The 23,085-nt window shown below is 37.3% G+C and overlaps 5 protein-coding genes and 2 long non-coding RNA genes across 8 annotated transcripts; 1 reads left to right on the top strand and 6 right to left on the bottom strand.

The window, feature by feature from the left end:
* LOC104745787 lies at positions 9–2,744 on the top strand. Of its 2 annotated transcripts, XM_010469875.2 has the most exons (3): positions 9–177; positions 517–1,169; positions 2,352–2,744. In XM_010469875.2, the coding sequence occupies exons 2-3, from the start codon at positions 603–605 to the stop codon at positions 2,535–2,537; spliced, it is 753 nt and encodes a 250-aa protein (XP_010468177.2). In that variant the 5' UTR covers positions 9–177; positions 517–602; the 3' UTR covers positions 2,538–2,744. The 2 variants fall into 2 exon arrangements, with proteins under 2 accessions (XP_010468177.2, XP_010465438.1); XM_010467136.1 differs by lacking the exons at positions 9–177; positions 517–1,169 and adding an exon at positions 1,194–1,359 and having other exon boundaries at positions 1,699–2,744.
* On the bottom strand, positions 3,929–6,246 carry LOC104745785 (transcription factor TCP4-like). Its single transcript, XM_010467135.2, has 2 exons — positions 4,414–6,246; positions 3,929–4,323 (listed from the first exon to the last, which is right to left on the bottom strand). The coding sequence occupies exon 1, from the start codon at positions 5,752–5,754 to the stop codon at positions 4,447–4,449; it is 1,308 nt and encodes a 435-aa protein (XP_010465437.1). The 5' UTR covers positions 5,755–6,246; the 3' UTR covers positions 3,929–4,323; positions 4,414–4,446.
* LOC104745784 lies at positions 11,187–12,921 on the bottom strand. Its single transcript, XR_760778.2, has 2 exons — positions 12,029–12,921; positions 11,187–11,931 (listed from the first exon to the last, which is right to left on the bottom strand). It is a non-coding gene; the product is annotated as an uncharacterized LOC104745784 (long non-coding RNA).
* On the bottom strand, positions 13,062–13,663 carry LOC109129252. Its single transcript, XR_002035482.1, has 2 exons — positions 13,525–13,663; positions 13,062–13,426 (listed from the first exon to the last, which is right to left on the bottom strand). It is a non-coding gene; the product is annotated as an uncharacterized LOC109129252 (long non-coding RNA).
* LOC104745783 (multiple organellar RNA editing factor 8, chloroplastic/mitochondrial-like) lies at positions 14,078–16,230 on the bottom strand. The gene is made up of 4 exons (XM_010467134.2): positions 15,755–16,230; positions 15,512–15,609; positions 15,361–15,426; positions 14,078–14,983 (listed from the first exon to the last, which is right to left on the bottom strand). Exons 1-4 carry the CDS (start codon positions 16,159–16,161, stop codon positions 14,319–14,321), a joined length of 1,236 nt encoding a protein of 411 aa, XP_010465436.1. The 5' UTR covers positions 16,162–16,230; the 3' UTR covers positions 14,078–14,318.
* LOC104745782 (protein DJ-1 homolog A-like) lies at positions 16,628–18,854 on the bottom strand. The gene is made up of 8 exons (XM_010467133.2): positions 18,722–18,854; positions 18,401–18,601; positions 18,118–18,267; positions 17,843–18,028; positions 17,686–17,766; positions 17,348–17,548; positions 17,118–17,258; positions 16,628–17,009 (listed from the first exon to the last, which is right to left on the bottom strand). Exons 1-8 carry the CDS (start codon positions 18,740–18,742, stop codon positions 16,812–16,814), a joined length of 1,179 nt encoding a protein of 392 aa, XP_010465435.1. The 5' UTR covers positions 18,743–18,854; the 3' UTR covers positions 16,628–16,811.
* Positions 21,194–23,081, bottom strand: LOC104745781 (protein DJ-1 homolog A; the record flags this gene model as incomplete). The annotated part of the gene is given in 7 exon segments (XM_010467132.1): positions 21,194–21,575; positions 21,684–21,824; positions 21,914–22,114; positions 22,252–22,332; positions 22,409–22,594; positions 22,684–22,833; positions 22,967–23,081. Coding segments are annotated over 7 exon segments (1,072 nt in total), but the record flags the coding sequence as incomplete, so codon positions are not given.

Raw genomic sequence — 23,085 nt, 5'->3', positions numbered from 1 at the left:
TTGGGCTTTAATGTTACACAAACGGCGACGTATTGTAAGGATGCCAAATTATAGAAAAATGTCATTCAGGTCTTCTCTTCTGTCTCTCTCTCTCTCGCTGAACATTTTAAGATCGCTTAGCTGGTTCGTTCGTGCATCTGATTTGCTGCTGTCTTAATTTTTCTTCCAAGAGTTGAGGTAAATTTTGATTCCTTTCTTTTTTCGATTCTGAATCTTCTTCTTCTTATGGTTGCTTAAATGAATCTTGGTTAAAATTGGATCGACCTTTCGTATTTTGCTGCAATTTCAATTGATTCTGGAAGAAGAAGAAGAAGAAAAAAAAACGACCTAATCATCTTTGTTCACGTGAAAGGTTTTGAATTTATTGTGGTTATGATTGAGAGAAGAGTTCATATTTGATTGAAAACGACCCTTGGTTGTTTCTTTATTTTACCCAGAAATTGAAAAGTTCGAAACTTTTTTTCTGTTTTTCACATGAGTCGATCTAACTTCCAAACTCTACACTTTAATTCTCAGGTGTTTTAAAAATCTAATCTTTCTTTGGTGGGTGAGGTGAAGAGACTCTGATTCACAGATCTCAAAAGAGTTTTTTTATAAAGAAAATGAACAGAAACACAAGAATCGATATCCCTTCACCATCTTTAGCAGCCACAGTCTCCGCCTCTGCAGACGGTGAGTTTAATGAAGACGACATCTTTGCAATCGACATATCTCACGCGCCTCCTCCTCGTCATTCTCCCGTGTCGTCTCCGTCGCAGCAGCATCTTCATCATCATCCTGCTCGTCAGCTTCAGAGGAGCAAGAGCGGTTTGAAAAACGTTGAAGCTTCTGGTATCCTTGCGGCTCTTCCTGAATCCTCTGGAAACAGCAGTTACTTGAGTCATGTCTTTCACCACAAGCCTGCTGCTGTTCTCTCCACTTCTGTCTCCTCCACTGTTTCTTCATCGTCTTCTTCAGGTGGTGGTGGTGGTGCTTCAGCTGCTTCTTCGTCTTCGTCTCGAGCTATCCCATCCGCTCCTAAACCTCCTCAAGAGAGGCTTCCGTTTGCAGCTTCTTTTATAGGTGGTGGTGGTGGTGGGAAGTATCCTCAGTCAGCTCCTGTTCAAGTGCCGTTAATGTCTTCGGCTATGATGAATCGCCATAAGAAGGAGTTTAAGCTGACTGATGTGGTGGATGATGATNTTGGGCTTTAATGTTACACAAACGGCGACGTATTGTAAGGATGCCAAATTATAGAAAAATGTCATTCAGGTCTTCTCTTCTGTCTCTCTCTCTCTCGCTGAACATTTTAAGATCGCTTAGCTGGTTCGTTCGTGCATCTGATTTGCTGCTGTCTTAATTTTTCTTCCAAGAGTTGAGGTAAATTTTGATTCCTTTCTTTTTTCGATTCTGAATCTTCTTCTTCTTATGGTTGCTTAAATGAATCTTGGTTAAAATTGGATCGACCTTTCGTATTTTGCTGCAATTTCAATTGATTCTGGAAGAAGAAGAAGAAGAAAAAAAAACGACCTAATCATCTTTGTTCACGTGAAAGGTTTTGAATTTATTGTGGTTATGATTGAGAGAAGAGTTCATATTTGATTGAAAACGACCCTTGGTTGTTTCTTTATTTTACCCAGAAATTGAAAAGTTCGAAACTTTTTTTCTGTTTTTCACATGAGTCGATCTAACTTCCAAACTCTACACTTTAATTCTCAGGTGTTTTAAAAATCTAATCTTTCTTTGGTGGGTGAGGTGAAGAGACTCTGATTCACAGATCTCAAAAGAGTTTTTTTATAAAGAAAATGAACAGAAACACAAGAATCGATATCCCTTCACCATCTTTAGCAGCCACAGTCTCCGCCTCTGCAGACGGTGAGTTTAATGAAGACGACATCTTTGCAATCGACATATCTCACGCGCCTCCTCCTCGTCATTCTCCCGTGTCGTCTCCGTCGCAGCAGCATCTTCATCATCATCCTGCTCGTCAGCTTCAGAGGAGCAAGAGCGGTTTGAAAAACGTTGAAGCTTCTGGTATCCTTGCGGCTCTTCCTGAATCCTCTGGAAACAGCAGTTACTTGAGTCATGTCTTTCACCACAAGCCTGCTGCTGTTCTCTCCACTTCTGTCTCCTCCACTGTTTCTTCATCGTCTTCTTCAGGTGGTGGTGGTGGTGCTTCAGCTGCTTCTTCGTCTTCGTCTCGAGCTATCCCATCCGCTCCTAAACCTCCTCAAGAGAGGCTTCCGTTTGCAGCTTCTTTTATAGGTGGTGGTGGTGGTGGGAAGTATCCTCAGTCAGCTCCTGTTCAAGTGCCGTTAATGTCTTCGGCTATGATGAATCGCCATAAGAAGGAGTTTAAGCTGACTGATGTGGTGGATGATGATGAGGAGGAAGAAGAAGGCGAAATGCTTCCGCCTCACGAGATTGTAGCTCGGTCTTTGGCTCAGTCTTCATTGTTATCTTGCTCGGTGCTTGAAGGAGCAGGAAGGACACTTAAAGGGAGAGATCTCAGGCAGGTAAGGAATGCTGTTTTCAGAAGAACCGGTTTCATAGATTGAGTTTTTTCTTTTTTCTTTCTTTACTATTCAGAAAGACCATTCTTTAATTTGTTATCCCAATTGATGAACTTCTTTATCCCCTTATTTGGCCACTGAATCTTGTCAATGTGTATTGTTCATATATGTTGTCTACATTAGACGATTTGTTACTTTCATATCAAAGAGATTGATGTGATTGCACATGTTTATAGTTGCTTTCATGCTTCACATGTTGATGTTTGGTGACAGAGATGGTTAGAGTTGTTTTGAGGTTTAAAGTTTAACATTTATATGCAAGCCCTTAATGACAGTCTCTGAAGAAAGTTCTTGCATTATTCGAGCCATGAAAGTTATTTATATATGGCTCGTTGAGGTTGACACTGATAATATGATCTAAATTGATTAATCTTTAAAGAGAAATGATCACCTTTTGAGCTTTAATTGTGTTTCTTTTTGCAATACTGTATTTGGCTATTTGTTCCTTTCAAATTGGTATTCATGCAATTTATTTATGGACTTGTCTAGAGCCTAAAAGGCTGTGACTTTTTTTTTTTAACTTGGATCTTTTGAATAAAGTAGTGAGATCTCTTACAAGAGTGAGAGAGGGGACCATTCTTAAAGCGACAGCTCTTTTAACAATTTTGGTTCCATCTTCTTCAAAATCCATCCCCAACCCATAAGATATTTTTAGGTTTAATGAGAAACAACGTTATTTCAGAATAAATGGATAGATTAGATATGAACTTCGAGAGTCATGCTCATTAGACCTTAAATTGAAGAAGATTCCCTTTCTAACGTACTTTATGACATCGCAACACATTGATCTGGTGTGTTCTTATTACATCACATGAAAAGGTGTTGCTTTTTCAATCAAAAGGTAAAGTAAAATATTATTTGTAAGGCAAAATACGCATGCATTTAGACCCCAAGTATTTGACTAACTTGCAATGATCCAATATTATTATTGTCTAAAGAGAAGATTGACTAGTTTTATTTATCAACTTCCTTCATTTAGACCAACATGGGTGGCTCTCTACACCTATCTCATGTCCCCATTCTTTTACTCATCAAAGACAACATCACATTCAAGTTTGGTGGATCTCCTCCTACCACTAAAGTAGGTGAGAGAGAACAATTATTGACATCAGACATAGAATAACAATCATATTTTTACTCTTGTGAGGAAAGTTTTCACTTGTAATTTAAGGGAACTGGCTAAACCCTCCTGATGTTCCAGAAGAAGAAACAATTCAAAACTTACTGTTCATGGAAAATGACCAACTTAATATCTATTGGGACCAAAGGTTTACGTTTTGAGAGAAAGAAATAGGAATCAACACCCTGGCTCATCCTTGTTTAATAACAAGGATCTATCTTGAACAGAGCATTTACCTATTTGATCAGGAAAGCAGTAAAAAGTGAAAGTTTAAGACTTTATTAGAAGAACATCCATGGGAGTTACACAACAAGAACAGGGGAACTGCAATTTCTCAAGTATCTAGGTTACTGCAGTAACAAGAGGATGATGATGATACAAAAACATAACACAACAAGAAGCAAACCTTGGAATCTAACCATAACTGAGCTACAAAAGATGAAAAATTACAAATGGCAAGGTCAGGATATCGGAAGAAGAAGTCGAAGAACCTAAAATTGTGGGTTACACACTTGTTGTCCATCTTCTTCTTCTTCTTCTCTATTATCCTTTCCTTGCTTTTCAGGCCATTGAATCACACTAACCGAGAACGCCTTCCCTGTTCCGAACAATCTAAGTCAAGCTTCAATGTGCATGAAAGCTTGACAAGCCCTGCAAAATGGTTTTTTAATAAGTTCAATGACCAAACAACTACACAAGTACTGAATTTGATGAATAAAAAGGACAGAACTTGGGATGAACCTGGAATGAGAGAGAGGATTAGTTTTCACTTGTTCAATGGCGAGAAATAGAGGAAGCAGAGGACGGCTTGTGAGTGAGACCGTCGTGCTGCTCCTCTTCTTGTCCCTGAAACCGTGCTGGTATGCGAAAACCGGAAGAGAATTCACCGGAGGGAAATCCAATACCGGGGATTGCTGATTGGTGAACCGGCGGAGGAAGGTGGTGGTTGAGATCGTCGGTGGAGATGGATTGATGATGATGTTGGTGAGGATCAAACCAAGCACGGATCATAGGACTGTAACTGGACTGAAGGGGACCCCTCTGAGAATAAAGCTGTTGGCTTTGGCCAAGAACTGGCTGAAACGACGTCGTCGATGAAGAAGGAGGAGGAGGAGGAGCGAACATAAACCCTCCTCCGTTTCCTGTATCGGTTGCTCCGCCACCGCCGCTGTTCCAAGCCACTAGTCTCTGAATCCTTCCGAATTCTGATGACTGCTGCTCCCAACTCACCGAATTCGATGTGTCAAACCCTAACGGATTGCTCTGTCCGTACAACAGAACAGGTTCGGAGGCGGAAGCAGAGGTATGGTGGTTGTGGTTGTGGTTATGGTGGTGGAGAAGCGACGGTGGACCATCCGGAAACGAATGCAGCGAGAGACGGAGATCTTGGTTTTGGCTATTAGTTCGAGAAAGCAAATCCGGTGGATGCTGATGATGATGGTAGTTGTGCATAAGCTGATGATGATGATGATTCGGAGGAGCCTCCGTTGAAGAACCAACCACCGGAAAAAACGACTTTATAGTGTCAGCTATCGAATCTGAATCCATAGACGGCGGGAGAAAACTCGACTCGTTGTTACTCGGATGCTCTGTTCCTCCTCCTCCGTCGAATCCAACAACACCGAACTGAAGCTGTTGCTGTTGCTGTTGCTGCGGCGGAGGAGACGGCGAGATTTGGGTTTTGGCGGTGGTTCGTCTGGGTTTAGCGTTGGCAGCGGCGAGGCGAATAGCATCGGCGGGATTCCACGGAGGAAGCTCAGCGAGCTCGTCGATGGAAGTCTTAGCCTTTTTGATAAGCCAATCAACGGCTTTGCTAGGACGGTCGAAGCCAAGCCTGTCTTGAACATCGTAGAACTGAATCGCCGTGTGAGCAGAGAGCCTCACGCGCCGGTCACGTGGTCCTTTGGCCGTGCAGACTTTGCTGTGCCGATCTTTTCTTCCAGTGGACCGAACAATGTGACCACCTTGAACCTCAACAATCTCGCCGCATCCGCCGTCGGCGGAATCCGACGTAGCGCGGTGTCTCATTGAAGAAGAAGGAGGAGGACGCGGTGCTGGCGGGTGGAGGAATTCGTCTGACATTGATTGAGCATATTGAGGAAGCTCAGAGTCTTCTTCTTCTTCGTCGAGGCGGCGGCGGCGGCGACGGTTAGAGGGTGAGGAATCCAGAGTAACTCAAAAAGGATGTAACTCCCGCATACTTGCTCACAAACCTCACCTTTAAGAAAAAAAACCCTAACCCTAATAAAAAACAGAGAAGGATTGAGCTCTAAACAATCCTAAGAGGGAAAGAAAGAAAGAAGAAGAAGAGGTTTAATGCAAAATTGGAGACTAACCCATATCTGAAAAAAAACTCTCTTTTTTTTTTGTTTTTTGGCTAATGCTTAGTGAAAAAGGTCTCTCTTCTCTTGTTTGGTGTCTCTCAAGTAGTTAATAGAAAGAAAACGCAAGAAGGAGACCAAAGAGATGAAGCAAGCGATGTGAGAGAGAAGAGAAGGAAAGGGAGATGTGTAAATTGACCAATCAAGACAAAAAAAAACCAGAGAAAGCTTTTTTTCTTTTTTTTTTCTTGGGAAAATGTTTAAAAANAAAAAAAAAAAAAAAAAAAAAAAAAAAAAAAAAAAAAAAAAAAAAAGAGTAAAAATAGAGAAGAAGAAGAAGAAGAGGAGAGAGTGTTGTTTGAAGTGTGGGTTTGATGATGATGACGCAACTGGGTAAGTTGACAGTGTTTCTTCTTTTTTTATTTTTCCTCTCATTAAAGAATCTCACATCTCTCTTCCCACATTCAATTCTTTCTATTTTTATTTTTATTTTTATTTACTTTCTTTCTTTTTTGGGCAAGCAAAGCTGACTCGTTTATTTTTATAATTCTAAACAATGTTTAATGTAATATGTAGATATAACTATGTAAAAACTTCAAAATACAACCAAATAATGTACATAGTTAGCATACATATAAAATGAATTGCAGGGTGCAAACAAACAAAAAATGTCAGAAAAATAATACTACTCCATTAGGCTCTTAAAAGTCGTCTTTTCCAAAACCAAATTTGTTTCCCAAAATAAAAATTTTAAAAGAGTGTGTGCGTTTATGCAAATTATTATGTTATTTTCTAATATAATATATTCAACAGATTAATTTAGTGTTATTTTATAGTATACACTAAGAATTACTAAGATGTGTTGTAAACTTAAACCATCAAATATACGGGGTGTTATCTTATGTTTCGTCAGAGATACTTATTCGATATGAAAGAAAAAAAAAAAAGAATAGGGATTCTTTTGGTGGATATGTTCACATAATCACACATGTCTTAATTTGCACATATGATAGAAGGAAGGATGAAATTATATTTACCTAAATAAGATATAGGGATATCGTGTCAAGTTTTGTCATATTGTTACAGTTCACATAAATTCAAATAGTAACACAATGTTATTACTACAAGCCATCAAACTCTATCTACACATCAATTTAAAAAAACAAAACGCAAAAAATTATATATCATCAGCGCAAGCGCATCATAATCGGGGACTTGTTACAAAGTTGAAACTACTGGATGGAACTAGCTTAGCTAGCTATAGTAGTACTTTTTATTTTCAAGTTTCCAAATTCAATAAATGAATAAATACCCTCACAAAAAACTTATGGTGTAAGCTGGGTCAAGGTTCAATTCAACCTTTTTTGCTTCTCAGTTTCTTTCCTTTTAAGGGTTGACCCATTACATTACTATGGAAAAATACATAAAGCTTTATTGATGCTCCACTCTTCTCTCCACCTTTTTGTTGTAAGAATCTCAATAGTTAATAAAGCAGATTTTTATTCCGGAAAATCGAACTCGATCATAGAAGAATATAATACTACAAGTTAACAGTATGTACAATTAGGGTTCTTTATATAATTCCTTATATAATAAAATGGAAGTATACAACTTTTTTTTATAGACTATATAATTTTAATAAGTTAGTTACAAAATAGGTTATATAGATTAAATATAGGTTGGTTACAAAAAAGTTATATATTAATTAATTAATCAGTGGGCTATACAAATACACTTAAAAATATTCTAAAGAATCTTCTTAAAGAGAATATTCCAATAATTGATATAATTTTCAAAATAAAATATTTAGTATTTCATTTATGGTTACAAAATATATACTGTTAGGCATAAAAATATATATTATTAAACATAAAAGGACTAAAATCTTGACAACTTATTACACTTAATCGTGATTTCCGAAATCTTATTGTGCAGTTAAAAATAAAATTTTATCTAAGCACGAGTCATATTAAAAAACTTTCACCAAACATGTTTGAAAATTACAATTAAAACAAACAACAAACATAACAATTTCTCATATATAAGGTTATAAAATTAACAATATACTTACAATATATGTATTTTTTTCAAGCCTTCATATTTACCATATGACTTTATTGCATAATGTTTTATCTAAAAAAAACTTTTTAAAACAATCATATAAATTATATTTTATTCTAAAATTATAATATAAATAAAAAGAATTTCAAACTATACTCTAGCACGGATCCAAATCTAGTTAGTCTATAACTTAAGATTTTATTTCTCTTATTACCTTTTCTTCTTTTAGGGGGGTGTATTCAAACCATGATTTTAGAGAATTTGATGGGATTTAGGAAATTTAGAATTTTGATAGATTTTAGTGAAGTTCATATGATTTTCTGTAAAATTCTTTCAAATCCCACCTAAAACCATGAGATTTGTATTTCTGTATTTTTAACTAAACAAATCCTCCAGAATACTCCAAAATCCTAAAAGTTATTAAAATCCTAATCCACAAAACTGTTTTGAATAAAAGTGGATTTTAAAGTAGATTTTTAAATCATCAGTTCAATAACAAGAGATTTTAATGGATTTTAAAGTAGATTTTTAAATCATCAGTTCAATAACAGTGACATTTAATAGACTTTTTAAAATCCATGATTGAATAACATAGAATTTGTAAATTTCACACAAATCACTTAAAATACCAAGTTGAATACATTTGAAAAAACTCTTGCCTTACATTCCATAAACTAATAAACAAAATGTGATCCTCGTTATTCTATTTGACTTGACGAAGTAATTGTTTTCACCGTATCGTGCATATCACCCAAATTCATATTGAAAAGGTATTTTGAAATCAGAGAATATAAGAACGTATAAATAAACTAATAAAGTGGAGCAAAAAGACAATCTAAGCTTCAACGAAAATATTTCTAAGATCTTGAGAATTTCTCAAGCTCAAAAATAATAATTGGTGGGACTCTATAATGCTTCTTGAATCCCAAACCAATTAACTATAATAACTCAGACAACTAATTCCATGTATGGAATATATTGTGGTTATAATATATGTATGTACCACAAAATAACTCCAGATTGGTGAAACACGAATAAATACAACAAACCTGTATTATTATTGTTCACACAATTTGTAGCATATATATATAGTACTCTTTAAAGAAAAGAGAAAGTTGTAGCATATGCATATTAAACTTAAACACACGTACGGTAAGCTAACATAAAAAACTTGACGCAAAGGATTATATCATTTACATTAAACTATAGTACTATTTGTTTTAGTTGGGAAAATATACTATTATACAGCATCATTACTTGATAGTTTTAAACTATTTCATCTATATTTTATAAATAATTTAACCACCTACTTTAATGGAATAATAAATAGGAAAGTGACATATATTAGCACTATATAAAAGGGTCAATTGACGAACCTAATACGAACACATTAAAATAATTGATCAAACATAAACAACTTATAATATATTTTAAACATTAAATATGTTGTTTAGTAGAGAAAAAGGAGAATATATGTCATCTCCCACGGTTGCATATTAATTAACTGTAAATCAAAGTAGCTTCCACTTGGAATCACGGTCACGATTCGCAACACTACAAAATAGAATGATTGCGAGAGATTTTAAAATTTTAATTATGAGAATTAGTACGTCTGAAATGCAAGCAATAATTAAGCACAATAACGCCATTAGTTAATTTAAATAACACCATTGTATTAATAGCGTCAGTTTAAGTATTTTGATCATCAAAATAGTTGACAATATGGCCAACTAGGCAAATAGTAGTATGTTAGTATGTATGGATCATCTTTCTTTATTTATTTCCCCCAAAAAATTTCATTTATTTTTGTTATAACTAAGATTTACGGTTTAAAAGTTAATGAGACTTTTCAAAATATTCGACCACATGATGTATATATGTATATTTTCTTTGTTATTTTACAGTAATCTTCGATGTGTTCGAAGACTTTCGGTATTAATTGGATTTTCCGAACGATGTTTAAAAGATCAACTGATTACTTTACAATAAGGATTTTGTAGGAACTATTGACTATACTGCTGAGTGACCCATACCACTAATATCCCTATAATGGAACCAGAGCGGACGTGTGACTATGGTTGAAATGTATTTTCATAAATAAGCGAAGAAAATGTATGTACGGTATAAAGACTCTATAGTTTGCTCTTCGAGCATTAAAAGAAGGTCTTAGTAGAATAGACTATTAAAAAAAAAAAAAAGGTACAATTATGTTCTTTTCTTAAACAATGTCAAAAGATATTTTTATTAATGAACCGATGTTATGGAAATAAAATATAAGTAACATGGAGAGACAATGGGTTTGCAGGACATTCATGACTCTTTTGGTGGTCTGTCATCATTCACTCGTCAGTAATATAAAACTGAAAACATGCAAGTTGGAATCATGGTTCGAGAATCGTCATCTCATCAGTAAGTAAAAACTAAAATCAAATTAAATACTATATTAGTATTGATTGTCCTATTTTGTTGGTCAAAGATTAGATACGAAAGATGTATAGGAAGAACATTTTTTTCCGACAACGTTGTTGTTAGACAGCCTTTTGTGTGAATTATTATGGTTTGAGTTGTAGCAATTTAGAGAGGAAGCCGAGCCAATCTGCTTTGTTTTTTTTAACAATGTTAAGAGGAGTGAACATGCAAAAACAAAACTCATCGGCAAAGTTTTGAAAAGACACGTAATGTCGGATTTGGCACGTAGGACATGACTTCTTAAGATGACCTGGCGACACGAGACATGCTCAACTGGTTGGTTCTCAATCAAAAATCACGGTTTTACCCATTTACTGGCAAATTCGTGTTTTCTTATTTGTCGTATTTTTATATCATCGATAGTACCATTCGGATCAGTTCTATAAAATCAGTTGTCTCTATATGTTTCCGGTATTCTCAAAAAACATTAAAAAAAATTTGATTATAGATTTGTACTTTTTTATTTCTTTTTCTTTTGTTATGAATAAATATATTAAACACCCTTCTGTCCATTCGCTATCAAAATTATTTTGTTTTTTCTCTCGATAAAATTTGTCACTTTCCAAGGGTCCTCTATTGATTTACTACTCATATTTTTGTTGTTGTTGTTGTTGTTGTGTTTATCCCTTAATATCACTTCAAACTATAAGATAGTTCTATGTATATATATATAAGATAGATTTGAAGAGTACAAGCAATTCACTAAATACATTGTTGATATGAAAAAAAAAAAGATGTCAAGTTAAATCAAAAGATCGAAATATATATTTTTTTTTTCATAAAGACCGAAATATTTTAATTATATATATGTATAAATTATAAACTGTTTACAAACAGAGAAGGAACATGAAAAAAGGTGAGACATTGAGAAGGGACATGACGTCCTTTCACTCTCTCGCTTCTTTTGACACCATCTATCTCTATTCATTCAATCAAATGTATGTGAGAAAAAAAATAAAAATCATAAAGACAGAAAGGCTCGTATCAACAGACAACAAGTACACTTTCATCTGTCTCTATGTAATGTAAATAATGCAACTTATTATGAATAGTTTGTCCAAATAATGCAACTCACAACAGTTTGTTTTTTTACCTGTTAACAAGAATAATCTTCTTTACTTGTTTAAAGTGCATCAAACAGTTAAACTCACTCTCAAGTGCATTTTTATGGAAAGGTATGATAGAGGTCATCACTCAGCTCGTGTGGCTTGAGAAACAGTCATCCGTGATAAGAAAGAAGGAGGTTTGGGAGTTTGAGACTTACTTACATGGAATAAAGCTTGTATTGTCAAGCTCATCTGGTTACTCTTCTTTAGATCTAGTTCGGTATGGGTAGCCTGATTTCGAAGAGTAGTGCTATCTGGCGACATGAGTTCTTTCTGGTCCGCAAGCCAAGCAACCGATTCTCCTGGTTATCAAATAAGTTGCTAAAGATTAGAGATGCTGCTTACCCTTGGATTAGAGTTAAACTAGGTAATAGTAAAACTACACAATTCTGGACTGACCACTGAAGTAAGTTGGGTAAGATGATGACTTATCTTCAAGGTGACAGGCTCTACCAGATTGGCATTCGTAGGGGTACTCGTCTAGCACAAGTCAATTTTCACATTGAACTCTCAACACTCACTTTAAATGAAGAAGAAGATTCTTACCAATGGTGGATTGACGACCGCAAGGACCGCCATAACACAGGTAGTATTTGTTCTGTTGTTAGAGCGACTTTCCCTATTGTCCCCTGGAATAGCATTGTTTGGTTTTCAGGAAGAATTCCAAAACACAAATTCCTATCCTGATTGTTTGTGTTAAATTGTTTCCCGACAAGGGATCGCCTGCTGAATTGGGGATTAACAGTCGATCCTCACTGCCTTCTCTGTGCCTCCATGCCTGAATCTCGAGATCACATTTTTTTCGAGTGTCCTTTCAGCTGGTCGATATGGTCGGATGTTGCTCGAAGATGTGCCTTTGCTCCCTCAAACTCTTGGTCCCAGACAATTGACTCCCTCACGCATTATAGAGGACCTCGTGTGGCCAAGAAATTGTTACTGATCGCTTGGCAGACTGTCATCTACGTGATTTGGACTGAGCGAAACCACCATCTTCAACGAAACTCCTTCAAATTGGCTGATCTACTGCTTCGACAAATCGACTCAACTATTCGGAACAGAGCCTCAAGCTTCCGTGATAGCAACCCTAATCTCTATCTGACAGCAACAGTCTGGTTTTCTGGAGCACTATATGTGACGACAATGGGGTAAAGAACCCTAATCTCAGATGTGATCTCCCTCATCTCTTTTTCTCTCTCAATGACGTTTCGTATGCAATTATTGAGGATGGTTGAAGATGGGTATAGGCGGTTAAATGCTCAACCGTAAATCTGGTTCATTTCTAACTATTGGTTCACTTTTAAGTATTGGTTTACTTCTGTTTTTCAAAATTTTTAGGTTTGTATTTAGGCTTACGTTTGGGCCTATAGCCTTGTAAACTTTTTATTTCCTTCTTAAGTTTGAATTGAATGCCTTTTAACAGAAAAAAAAAAAATAATAATAAAGAGCACCACGTTTCATTCCTCAAAGGGTCAAGAAGAATCATACCTTCCATAGACCATAGCAACAGTGGTTTAAAAAACAAAACTTACTACCACAGTTTTCCCAGTGGCTCCTAAAGAGCAGAAGAAGAAGATCGAAGACAACTCGATCTACCTAAAATTGGAAAGACAACATGATTAACCTAAAGTTAAGTCCAAAATCCACAATCTAAAGAGCAAGAACTCATTGGTTGGGAAATTTAGATTCCCATGGTGATGGAGGATTTGAGTTGAGGGCTTCTCTAAGCCTTTCTTTTTCACAGTCTGAGAGTGGCCCAAGATCTAGCACTTCCTCCGCTCCGTTTTTTCCCAGTCTTACCTACAAAATCACAAGGAGACAAGGGGTTAATGACCATTATAATCTATATAATCTGGTGATTTTAATTGAATGTTTATAGTTTTTGGGACACTCATTACCTTTGAGGTGAAGAAAGGAAACTTGATGATGCTAGACTGGACGAATGAGCATTCCACCACATCTGGAACACCGTCGAGTCCTTTGAAGCATGCATCAGCATTCTAACTTTGTTTTCAGCTTCCACATACATGGTCCAAGTTTTACAAATATCACCTCACAGTCTCACACATACGTGTAAGTCCAGATTTTAGTGTATTTTGTCAATATACTAATATAGAGTTGAGTCTTCATTATTCGGTGAATATTACTTTTTCAATATGTTGGTACTTTTTCAGCTTGGGCTGAAATTTAGAAAATGATGAGCAGGTATGCAGGATAAAGAATAGCAGGCCCATATTCGTATATGCTTACATTTGTTGTTCTTGAGAAAAGTTACTGTTCTAATATTTGAGTATTTCTTTGCAGCCAAAAACATGATGGGCAAATCAAGAAATTGAACTCGGAAGAAGCAAAACTATCAAAGTATCAACATCAAAAAGAAGCGGAATTGAGGAATTGAGGAAGGTTACGAACTTCATGCTAGCAGAATTGAGGAATTAAGAGGAATCAACATCAAAAGGAAGCACTAACACCGATTTATGATATAAACTAAGAAAAACAAAACGCAAGAGAGTTAAAAAGTTCTAACCATGCCACATTGTTACTTAGGCTCTCTCCTCTCACATAATACCAGGACTGATAAAACACTCGAGATAAAAAGGAGTTTTTAAGTCTTGCTATTGCACTCTCTCTTCCTCAAATTATCTATACACAGCCCAGAATGCATGATTAAAGTACGAAACCCACGACTGCTTCAACCCTGGTAGGGGTTCCCGCTGCCATCCCGGTTTGGTGGATAGTTGTTCTGGTACTGTGGCTGCTGCATTCCACCACTCTGCTGCTGGTAGTTGTTGTTCTGTGGTGCTGCTCCTCCATAGTTAGGAGGTGGTGATCCTCCATAGTTTGGTGGCGGTGCTCCTCCATAGTTTGGTGGCGGTGGTCCTCCATAGTTTGGCGGTGGTCCTCCTCCATAGTTTGGTGGTGCTCCTCCCATGTTGTTCGCTGGTGGTGCTCCTCCATAGTTAGGTGGCGGCCTCTGTCCACCCATGTTGTTTTGTGGCGGTGGTCCTCCATAGTTTGATGGTGGCCTTTGTCCTCCCATGTTGTTCGGTGGTGGTGGTGGTCCTCCGTAGTTCTGCCCCATGTGTGGAGGAGGTGCAGAGCCACCCATGTGTGGAGGAGGCGGGGGTCCACCCATGTGTGGAGGAGGAGGAGGCGGTCCTCCCATTGGAGGTCGTTGAGGAGGAGGGCCTCCTGCCATGTTCTCTCTTCTCCTCTCAAAGTTTCTGCTTCTATCAGAGTTTCCGCGAGGACGGTCATTGCGTCTGTTTCTTTCATTTGCTCTAGCATTGTTCCTTATCCACTCCTCATGATACTTGGGATCATAAGGAACAGCCTTCCCATCGATGAAAGGTTCCCCTGAAAGTCAATTTTTAAAAAATAACCCGCATCAAACAAACTCTACATAAGGATCATCAAACGATTAAAGCTCTCAACAAAGCAACATCACTGCGATAACTCACCAGTCTCAACATAGATATCACTAATCAATTCTAACATATGCACCCTTAATTCATTTACAGAAATGTTAATTAACTATAGATAGAAGTCGGCCCTATGTGTCAACCTATAACACAAAAGCATGGAGCAAGTAGTAACGAGTCCACAGAGCGAACACTAGCGACAGATTGTTCCCATCAATAAAAATTCCAACCCAGCAAAAAAATTATAATGGTCGAGCAAAGCAACTCCACTAATTGTCAGGTTGTGAATAAGTAACACACACTAAGCCTTACCTCCGTAGTCTTTGTTCCTCACATCCAGGTAAGAATCAGGAAGAACCCAGCGCACCTTTGGCAACTCTGGAGAGTTACACAAACAAATGAGAAGGCTGATTTGAACACATAAATGAGTAAAAACTAAAACCAAACAAGGCAAAGGGTTTACCTTTAATCTTGTGAGAAAGATCTTCTGACACAAGAGCTCCAAAAGCATAGTAACACCTAGTTGAAACCGAGTAGATCTTCATCCTAGCTTCTTCTTCACTGAAATAATCCAAAACGAGATATATATATATCATACAATAGCTTCAAAATGATCCAAGCAAACACACAGATCCAATCATACTAGTGGATTCCTCACTTAATAAAAACCCTAAAATCCCTAAAAATAAAAAAATTGGGGGTCTACCTGCCAACAATCTGAGCTAGGGTTTTGATGTAACTGTCAATGATCTCGTCTCTAGTAGGTTCACCCTCAGGTGGCTCAACGACGACAAGCCAGTGCTCGAAATCGCAACCATCGAGAAGGATCGTCTCCTTTGGTGGTCTATTAGACCAGTTGGGATTCGGATCGCTGAGAGAAGACGACGTAGCCTGAGTCGAGAGACCTTTCACGGACACGAGGCCACCACCACGGACGACGGAGGAGAAAGCGGCGACGAGAGGACGGGAACGGCTGAGCAGAGACGACGTGTAAAGAGAAGAAGCCGGAGATTTGGCGAGAGGAGCAGATGAAGCAAAGGATCTAGTGAACAGGAACGAAAGAGATTTCGCCGGTCGGCTAAGAAAAGAGCGAGAAATGGTTTGAGTCGCCATGGTTGGGTTTCGCAGATGAAAACCCTAAAGGAGTGAGGGGAGCAGATTAAGTTAGAAATGAAATCGAGGGTTTTGTGAGGGTTTAATATACTAGATTATGCTTCGAGGACATTTTCGGTATTTCAGAACCGAACCCATAGAAGCGAAATCTACGGTAATACCCCTTGATCTTATCATTTGCAATCAAATTGCCCACAATTTTAACCAAAATTGCAATTAAACACATTTTTTGCTAATAATTTTAGTGACATTTACTCTCTTTTCAAAAGATAAAAAAGAAAGTATGATAAATATTACGCCAAAGCTAAATATGGGGGCAAATTCGTATTTTATAGTTATTGTTAGGTGAATTTGGTGAAGAAGTGTGACTACAAAAAATATCTCTCCTCCATACAGTATAATTCCAGCAAAGCTTCTAACTCTTGCAGAGGGTTAAAGAAATATTGGCCACATTCGCACATACACATCGAAGAATCTCGTTTACTTTATTCATTACTTTTTTTCATTTATAAAGGAAAGCTACAGACCAACCAAAGCTAGGTCATAGTATGTCATATCACAAAAGTAACTCATCATCAATGCACAAAGATAACTAAAGGCACAAAACCTTTTATTCAAGAGTCACTCTCACACATTTCATTGTTTGAAAATCACACAAGTGTTGCCTTTGCTAGCTGAAGCGCTTTCTCTCGTCCGTAAAACTTCTCCACAATCGCAAGTGAAAACTCCATTGCAGTCCCTGGAGCTCTGCTCGTTATCACGTTTCCATCCACCACGACTCTGTGCTCAATGTGACTCTGGTCTGAAAGTTTGTCACTCACCCTTGGGTGAGTAGTAGCCTTCTTACCCTATACAAAACATGTCATTTATATGATTATATCTCAGTTTAATAATTTAAAATATACAACAAGAGACTACATTTGTAGACTTCTAGTACTGGTTTTTGATTTATGCACCTTGAGTAAACCATTAGGCTCGAAGACGTAAGCAGGCGATGCGCAGATTCCTCCAAATGGTTTGTTTGCTTCTGCCTGTTTCTTTAACATATTCACCAGTTTCTCGCAGCTCGCGAATCTTGGAGCACCGTTCAGACCGCCCTGTAGTTCATCAAAGAAGTTGGATTATTTTTTGGTTATTTACTGTCAATTAATCTCAAAATGTTCATCATTTGAGAGTTGGCACTTACAGGCAACACAATCAGATCGAACGACTTCTCTGCAACATCATCAAGAAGCACATCTGCAACTAGCTTAGCTTTTTGAGATCCTACAACTTCCAAACTCTCACCAACTGCAGCAATCACAACATTAGCTTTTGCCCGCCTCAGGATATCTACAAGCGCAATAGCTTCAACTTCCTCTGACTCCTCTACAATGGGTACGAGAATCTGAAAATGGGAAAACATTATCTTTCTGACTCAGAAACGACTGTTGATCAAGAAAGAAAAAAGCTTTACAACACATCAAACAGAGATTCTTGACAAAATGTTAAAAGACCAAGTGGAGAGGCGATTGAACTTTGTACCTGTGGTGTATCTTCGAATGACCAGTTGGTTTGGTTAAGCTCAGTAAAAGTAAACTCCTCACCAGGGTTAGGACGAACCAGCTGATTTCAAAAGGAGAAATGGTAAGTCTAAGAAGATGTGACAAAACAACTGTAAAAGAGGGCAGAGACAAAATACCAAGACACTTAAGAGTTCATCAACTTTCTCTTTCCCATACAACTGCTCTATAAGCGTGATGGAGAATTCAATGGTGGTTCCTGGTCCTCTACTAGTCACTATTCTTCCATCTATCTGCACTCTTGACTCAACAGCAGTGGCACAAGTAGCCGCAAGTTTCTCCATAAAAACAGGGTAACCCGTTGCCTGCAAGGACACCCATGTGATATCTAGACATTAGACAAGAACTGAAAACAAGATAATTCAAAATTCTTGGTTGATCACTTCTGACTTACTTTCTTGCCTTCTAGTAGACCCCAAGTACCAAGAGCCAACGCAGGAGCACAACAGATAGCTGCGTTAAGTCGTCCTTCTGAGTCTTGTTTCTTTACCATGTTCTCTAAAGGTTTACAGTTTTTAAGAGTCTCGCCACCAGGAAGCCCTCCCTTTAACCGATCATATAATCAAAAAGAGTATCATCAACATTATTCTCATTAATTGATACCGATCCACTTATTTTTCTGTCCTTAGTTCTCAGATTACACGCAAATAAAGTGTTAAACTAGCATAGAGACTTACGGGGAGAACAATAAGGTCGAAAACAGAGTCGGTGATATCAGAGAGAAGAGTATCAGCGACCATCTTGATACCATGACAAGCATCAACACCAACTTGAGTCTCGACGGAAGCCACCGTCACGTCAGCACCACCTCCACGCAACACGGTGATCATCGCCACCGCTTCTAGAGGTTCCGTACCGTGTGCAATAGGGATCAAAACCTAAAAAGATGCCAAGAAACCTCGGATAAATTAATATAAGATCAGCAAAAAAATCGTTACGTACGAGGAGAGGGAGAAAAAAGAAGTATGATCTGGTGATCTTGAAGAAACCACACCCACCGTCTTCGTAGATGGAGCCATAGCTGCGGAGGTTAGAGAAAGAGATGGTAGAACTAGATTCAAGAAGAGAGAAATGGAGTTTAGTGGAGAAGAAAGGAGTGTTACTTGATAGGGTTAAAATAGTGTTCAAGAGACGATGCCATTTACGACTTTCCGTTTTTATCACTTTACGTACTTCTACGAGCCCCAAAAAACCAAGAAAACTGACGTATGCGATGACGTAATCAATTAATCATAGAGGAAAAGTAAACTCGGTGGATACGTGTCAAGCACTAACTGGTGGAGCGTGGCGATGGTTTCTCTTTAATCTTTCCACGTCATATAGATTGGATAAAATCATATAAAAGCCACTTTGTTTATCGGTAACGCCGATGTTGGCGATAGAAAGAAGAAAAAAGTTTTGATCCACCACAACGAAATCACGTCCTGGTTCTTACTTTTGTGGAAGCATGTGCTGTTGTTTTGATATTTGTAGTAGTGTAAACCGGACGAACTTCTGAACCGGGAGATGTTTTGTTCGATCGCTCTATAGTGTTCCAATGATTAGTGGTTTTATACGGTAGTGTTAACGGGCCAGAAAGTACCCTTTGAAATAGCGATATTAACGTGCAATTTGTTACTAAGCCTAAGCAGAGCATTTACATTACTTATGATCTGCTACGAGGTCAACTAAGAGGTTGTTCCGATGGTTTTTGGATTGAATCGATGATGAATACAAAGAAGAGTCGACGATTTATTTTGTTTGGGTTGAGATTCCAAAGCACACACATTTTTCAGTTTGTTTCACTGAAAGTTGAAACTTGAAAGCATTAATTTTGGCCATTCATGCATCATTTTATATTTACTGCAGTACTTGTATTGGATCAGCCAGTTACGGTTTCTTAAAGCATTATTATTTTCTTGGTAAAAAAATGGTGAGGTTTGTGATAATCGATTATAATTTCTAGGCCAACGTACAACAAACAATAAAATTTGATAAATAGTATCCATTATCCGGTCCAAAGCATTATAAAGAAACTCAAAGTTTTAGATATGATAATGACTTTTGTAAAATAAAATTTATTATAACGATGACAAGAATTATACCAAACTTCTTAGTTGTCATGTAAAATTAAAAACAGTTAAAACAGTTGAAGAACTAGAAACAAAGTAAAAGGAGGTAGAAAAGTTAAAGAGAGACCACAATGAGAAGATGTCATGTAGGATTCCCTTCAGGCTTCAGCTCGTTTGAGTCTTCACGAAAGCAAAGAGGTGAAATGATGGTCTGCGAGTCAGACCAAATTATATTGTTATAGACCAAATTGAACTAGACTATAAAGTCAGATGTGTTTCTGTTTTTAAACATGTTTTGATCGCTTCGTTGGTCCAAAAAATTTCAATTACAAATATGAATTTAAGATTAAGACGAATGTCTAAATTAGTACAGAAGAAAGCCACATATATATAACCAACAGGTCCAACACACGTGGTTCATGAGTCGTAACTCGTAAGTGAATTGAATTAGCAAATGAGGTCTACCATGCATCTGAAAAAAAAAAAAAAAAAAAATTCTTTATAATCATTGTTAATTCTTAAAATGACAAAAGTATCTGGAATTTATCCCGGTTATGAAAAGGTAATAATAATTTTCACCAACCAAAGTCGTTTTCATCGTACTACATGTACTTTTTGGATTTCTCATATAGTAGTATATGTCAAAAATCGAATCAAGAAACAAATACAATATATCAAGATTCGAATCCTTATTTGCTTATTAAAACAAAACATCTTATAACTAATGTGTTGACAATTTAACCTTTTACCAAAATAAACATGTATGTGTTCACTTTTTTTTTTTTTTTTTCGGGCAAACTAAAAGCTAATGTGTTCACAGAATAAGTTAAAAATAATGTGTTTTTATATGTTCAACAACAAAGCTGGTCGTCCCTCATGGCATGCAAGTATGTGATATTGATATCGTTAAGACACGTAAAGATAAAAGATTCCCCCGCGCAAATTACAAAGTATCAACTTACAAGATAAAAGTCATACTATATAAAACCAAGTAACGATCGGTCATGATGACTGAGTTTTCCAAAGGNTGAGGGTTTAATATACTAGATTATGCTTCGAGGACATTTTCGGTATTTCAGAACCGAACCCATAGAAGCGAAATCTACGGTAATACCCCTTGATCTTATCATTTGCAATCAAATTGCCCACAATTTTAACCAAAATTGCAATTAAACACATTTTTTGCTAATAATTTTAGTGACATTTACTCTCTTTTCAAAAGATAAAAAAGAAAGTATGATAAATATTACGCCAAAGCTAAATATGGGGGCAAATTCGTATTTTATAGTTATTGTTAGGTGAATTTGGTGAAGAAGTGTGACTACAAAAAATATCTCTCCTCCATACAGTATAATTCCAGCAAAGCTTCTAACTCTTGCAGAGGGTTAAAGAAATATTGGCCACATTCGCACATACACATCGAAGAATCTCGTTTACTTTATTCATTACTTTTTTTCATTTATAAAGGAAAGCTACAGACCAACCAAAGCTAGGTCATAGTATGTCATATCACAAAAGTAACTCATCATCAATGCACAAAGATAACTAAAGGCACAAAACCTTTTATTCAAGAGTCACTCTCACACATTTCATTGTTTGAAAATCACACAAGTGTTGCCTTTGCTAGCTGAAGCGCTTTCTCTCGTCCGTAAAACTTCTCCACAATCGCAAGTGAAAACTCCATTGCAGTCCCTGGAGCTCTGCTCGTTATCACGTTTCCATCCACCACGACTCTGTGCTCAATGTGACTCTGGTCTGAAAGTTTGTCACTCACCCTTGGGTGAGTAGTAGCCTTCTTACCCTATACAAAACATGTCATTTATATGATTATATCTCAGTTTAATAATTTAAAATATACAACAAGAGACTACATTTGTAGACTTCTAGTACTGGTTTTTGATTTATGCACCTTGAGTAAACCATTAGGCTCGAAGACGTAAGCAGGCGATGCGCAGATTCCTCCAAATGGTTTGTTTGCTTCTGCCTGTTTCTTTAACATATTCACCAGTTTCTCGCAGCTCGCGAATCTTGGAGCACCGTTCAGACCGCCCTGTAGTTCATCAAAGAAGTTGGATTATTTTTTGGTTATTTACTGTCAATTAATCTCAAAATGTTCATCATTTGAGAGTTGGCACTTACAGGCAACACAATCAGATCGAACGACTTCTCTGCAACATCATCAAGAAGCACATCTGCAACTAGCTTAGCTTTTTGAGATCCTACAACTTCCAAACTCTCACCAACTGCAGCAATCACAACATTAGCTTTTGCCCGCCTCAGGATATCTACAAGCGCAATAGCTTCAACTTCCTCTGACTCCTCTACAATGGGTACGAGAATCTGAAAATGGGAAAACATTATCTTTCTGACTCAGAAACGACTGTTGATCAAGAAAGAAAAAAGCTTTACAACACATCAAACAGAGATTCTTGACAAAATGTTAAAAGACCAAGTGGAGAGGCGATTGAACTTTGTACCTGTGGTGTATCTTCGAATGACCAGTTGGTTTGGTTAAGCTCAGTAAAAGTAAACTCCTCACCAGGGTTAGGACGAACCAGCTGATTTCAAAAGGAGAAATGGTAAGTCTAAGAAGATGTGACAAAACAACTGTAAAAGAGGGCAGAGACAAAATACCAAGACACTTAAGAGTTCATCAACTTTCTCTTTCCCATACAACTGCTCTATAAGCGTGATGGAGAATTCAATGGTGGTTCCTGGTCCTCTACTAGTCACTATTCTTCCATCTATCTGCACTCTTGACTCAACAGCAGTGGCACAAGTAGCCGCAAGTTTCTCCATAAAAACAGGGTAACCCGTTGCCTGCAAGGACACCCATGTGATATCTAGACATTAGACAAGAACTGAAAACAAGATAATTCAAAATTCTTGGTTGATCACTTCTGACTTACTTTCTTGCCTTCTAGTAGACCCCAAGTACCAAGAGCCAACGCAGGAGCACAACAGATAGCTGCGTTAAGTCGTCCTTCTGAGTCTTGTTTCTTTACCATGTTCTCTAAAGGTTTACAGTTTTTAAGAGTCTCGCCACCAGGAAGCCCTCCCTTTAACCGATCATATAATCAAAAAGAGTATCATCAACATTATTCTCATTAATTGATACCGATCCACTTATTTTTCTGTCCTTAGTTCTCAGATTACACGCAAATAAAGTGTTAAACTAGCATAGAGACTTACGGGGAGAACAATAAGGTCGAAAACAGAGTCGGTGATATCAGAGAGAAGAGTATCAGCGACCATCTTGATACCATGACAAGCATCAACACCAACTTGAGTCTCGACGGAAGCCACCGTCA

The sequence above is a fragment of the Camelina sativa genome, chromosome 15 (assembly GCF_000633955.1).
Source record: "Camelina sativa cultivar DH55 chromosome 15, Cs, whole genome shotgun sequence".
Taxonomy (NCBI): Eukaryota; Viridiplantae; Streptophyta; class Magnoliopsida; order Brassicales; family Brassicaceae; genus Camelina; species Camelina sativa.
Note: the sequence above shows the minus strand (reverse complement) of the source record. Positions and strands in the feature narration are given on the sequence as shown.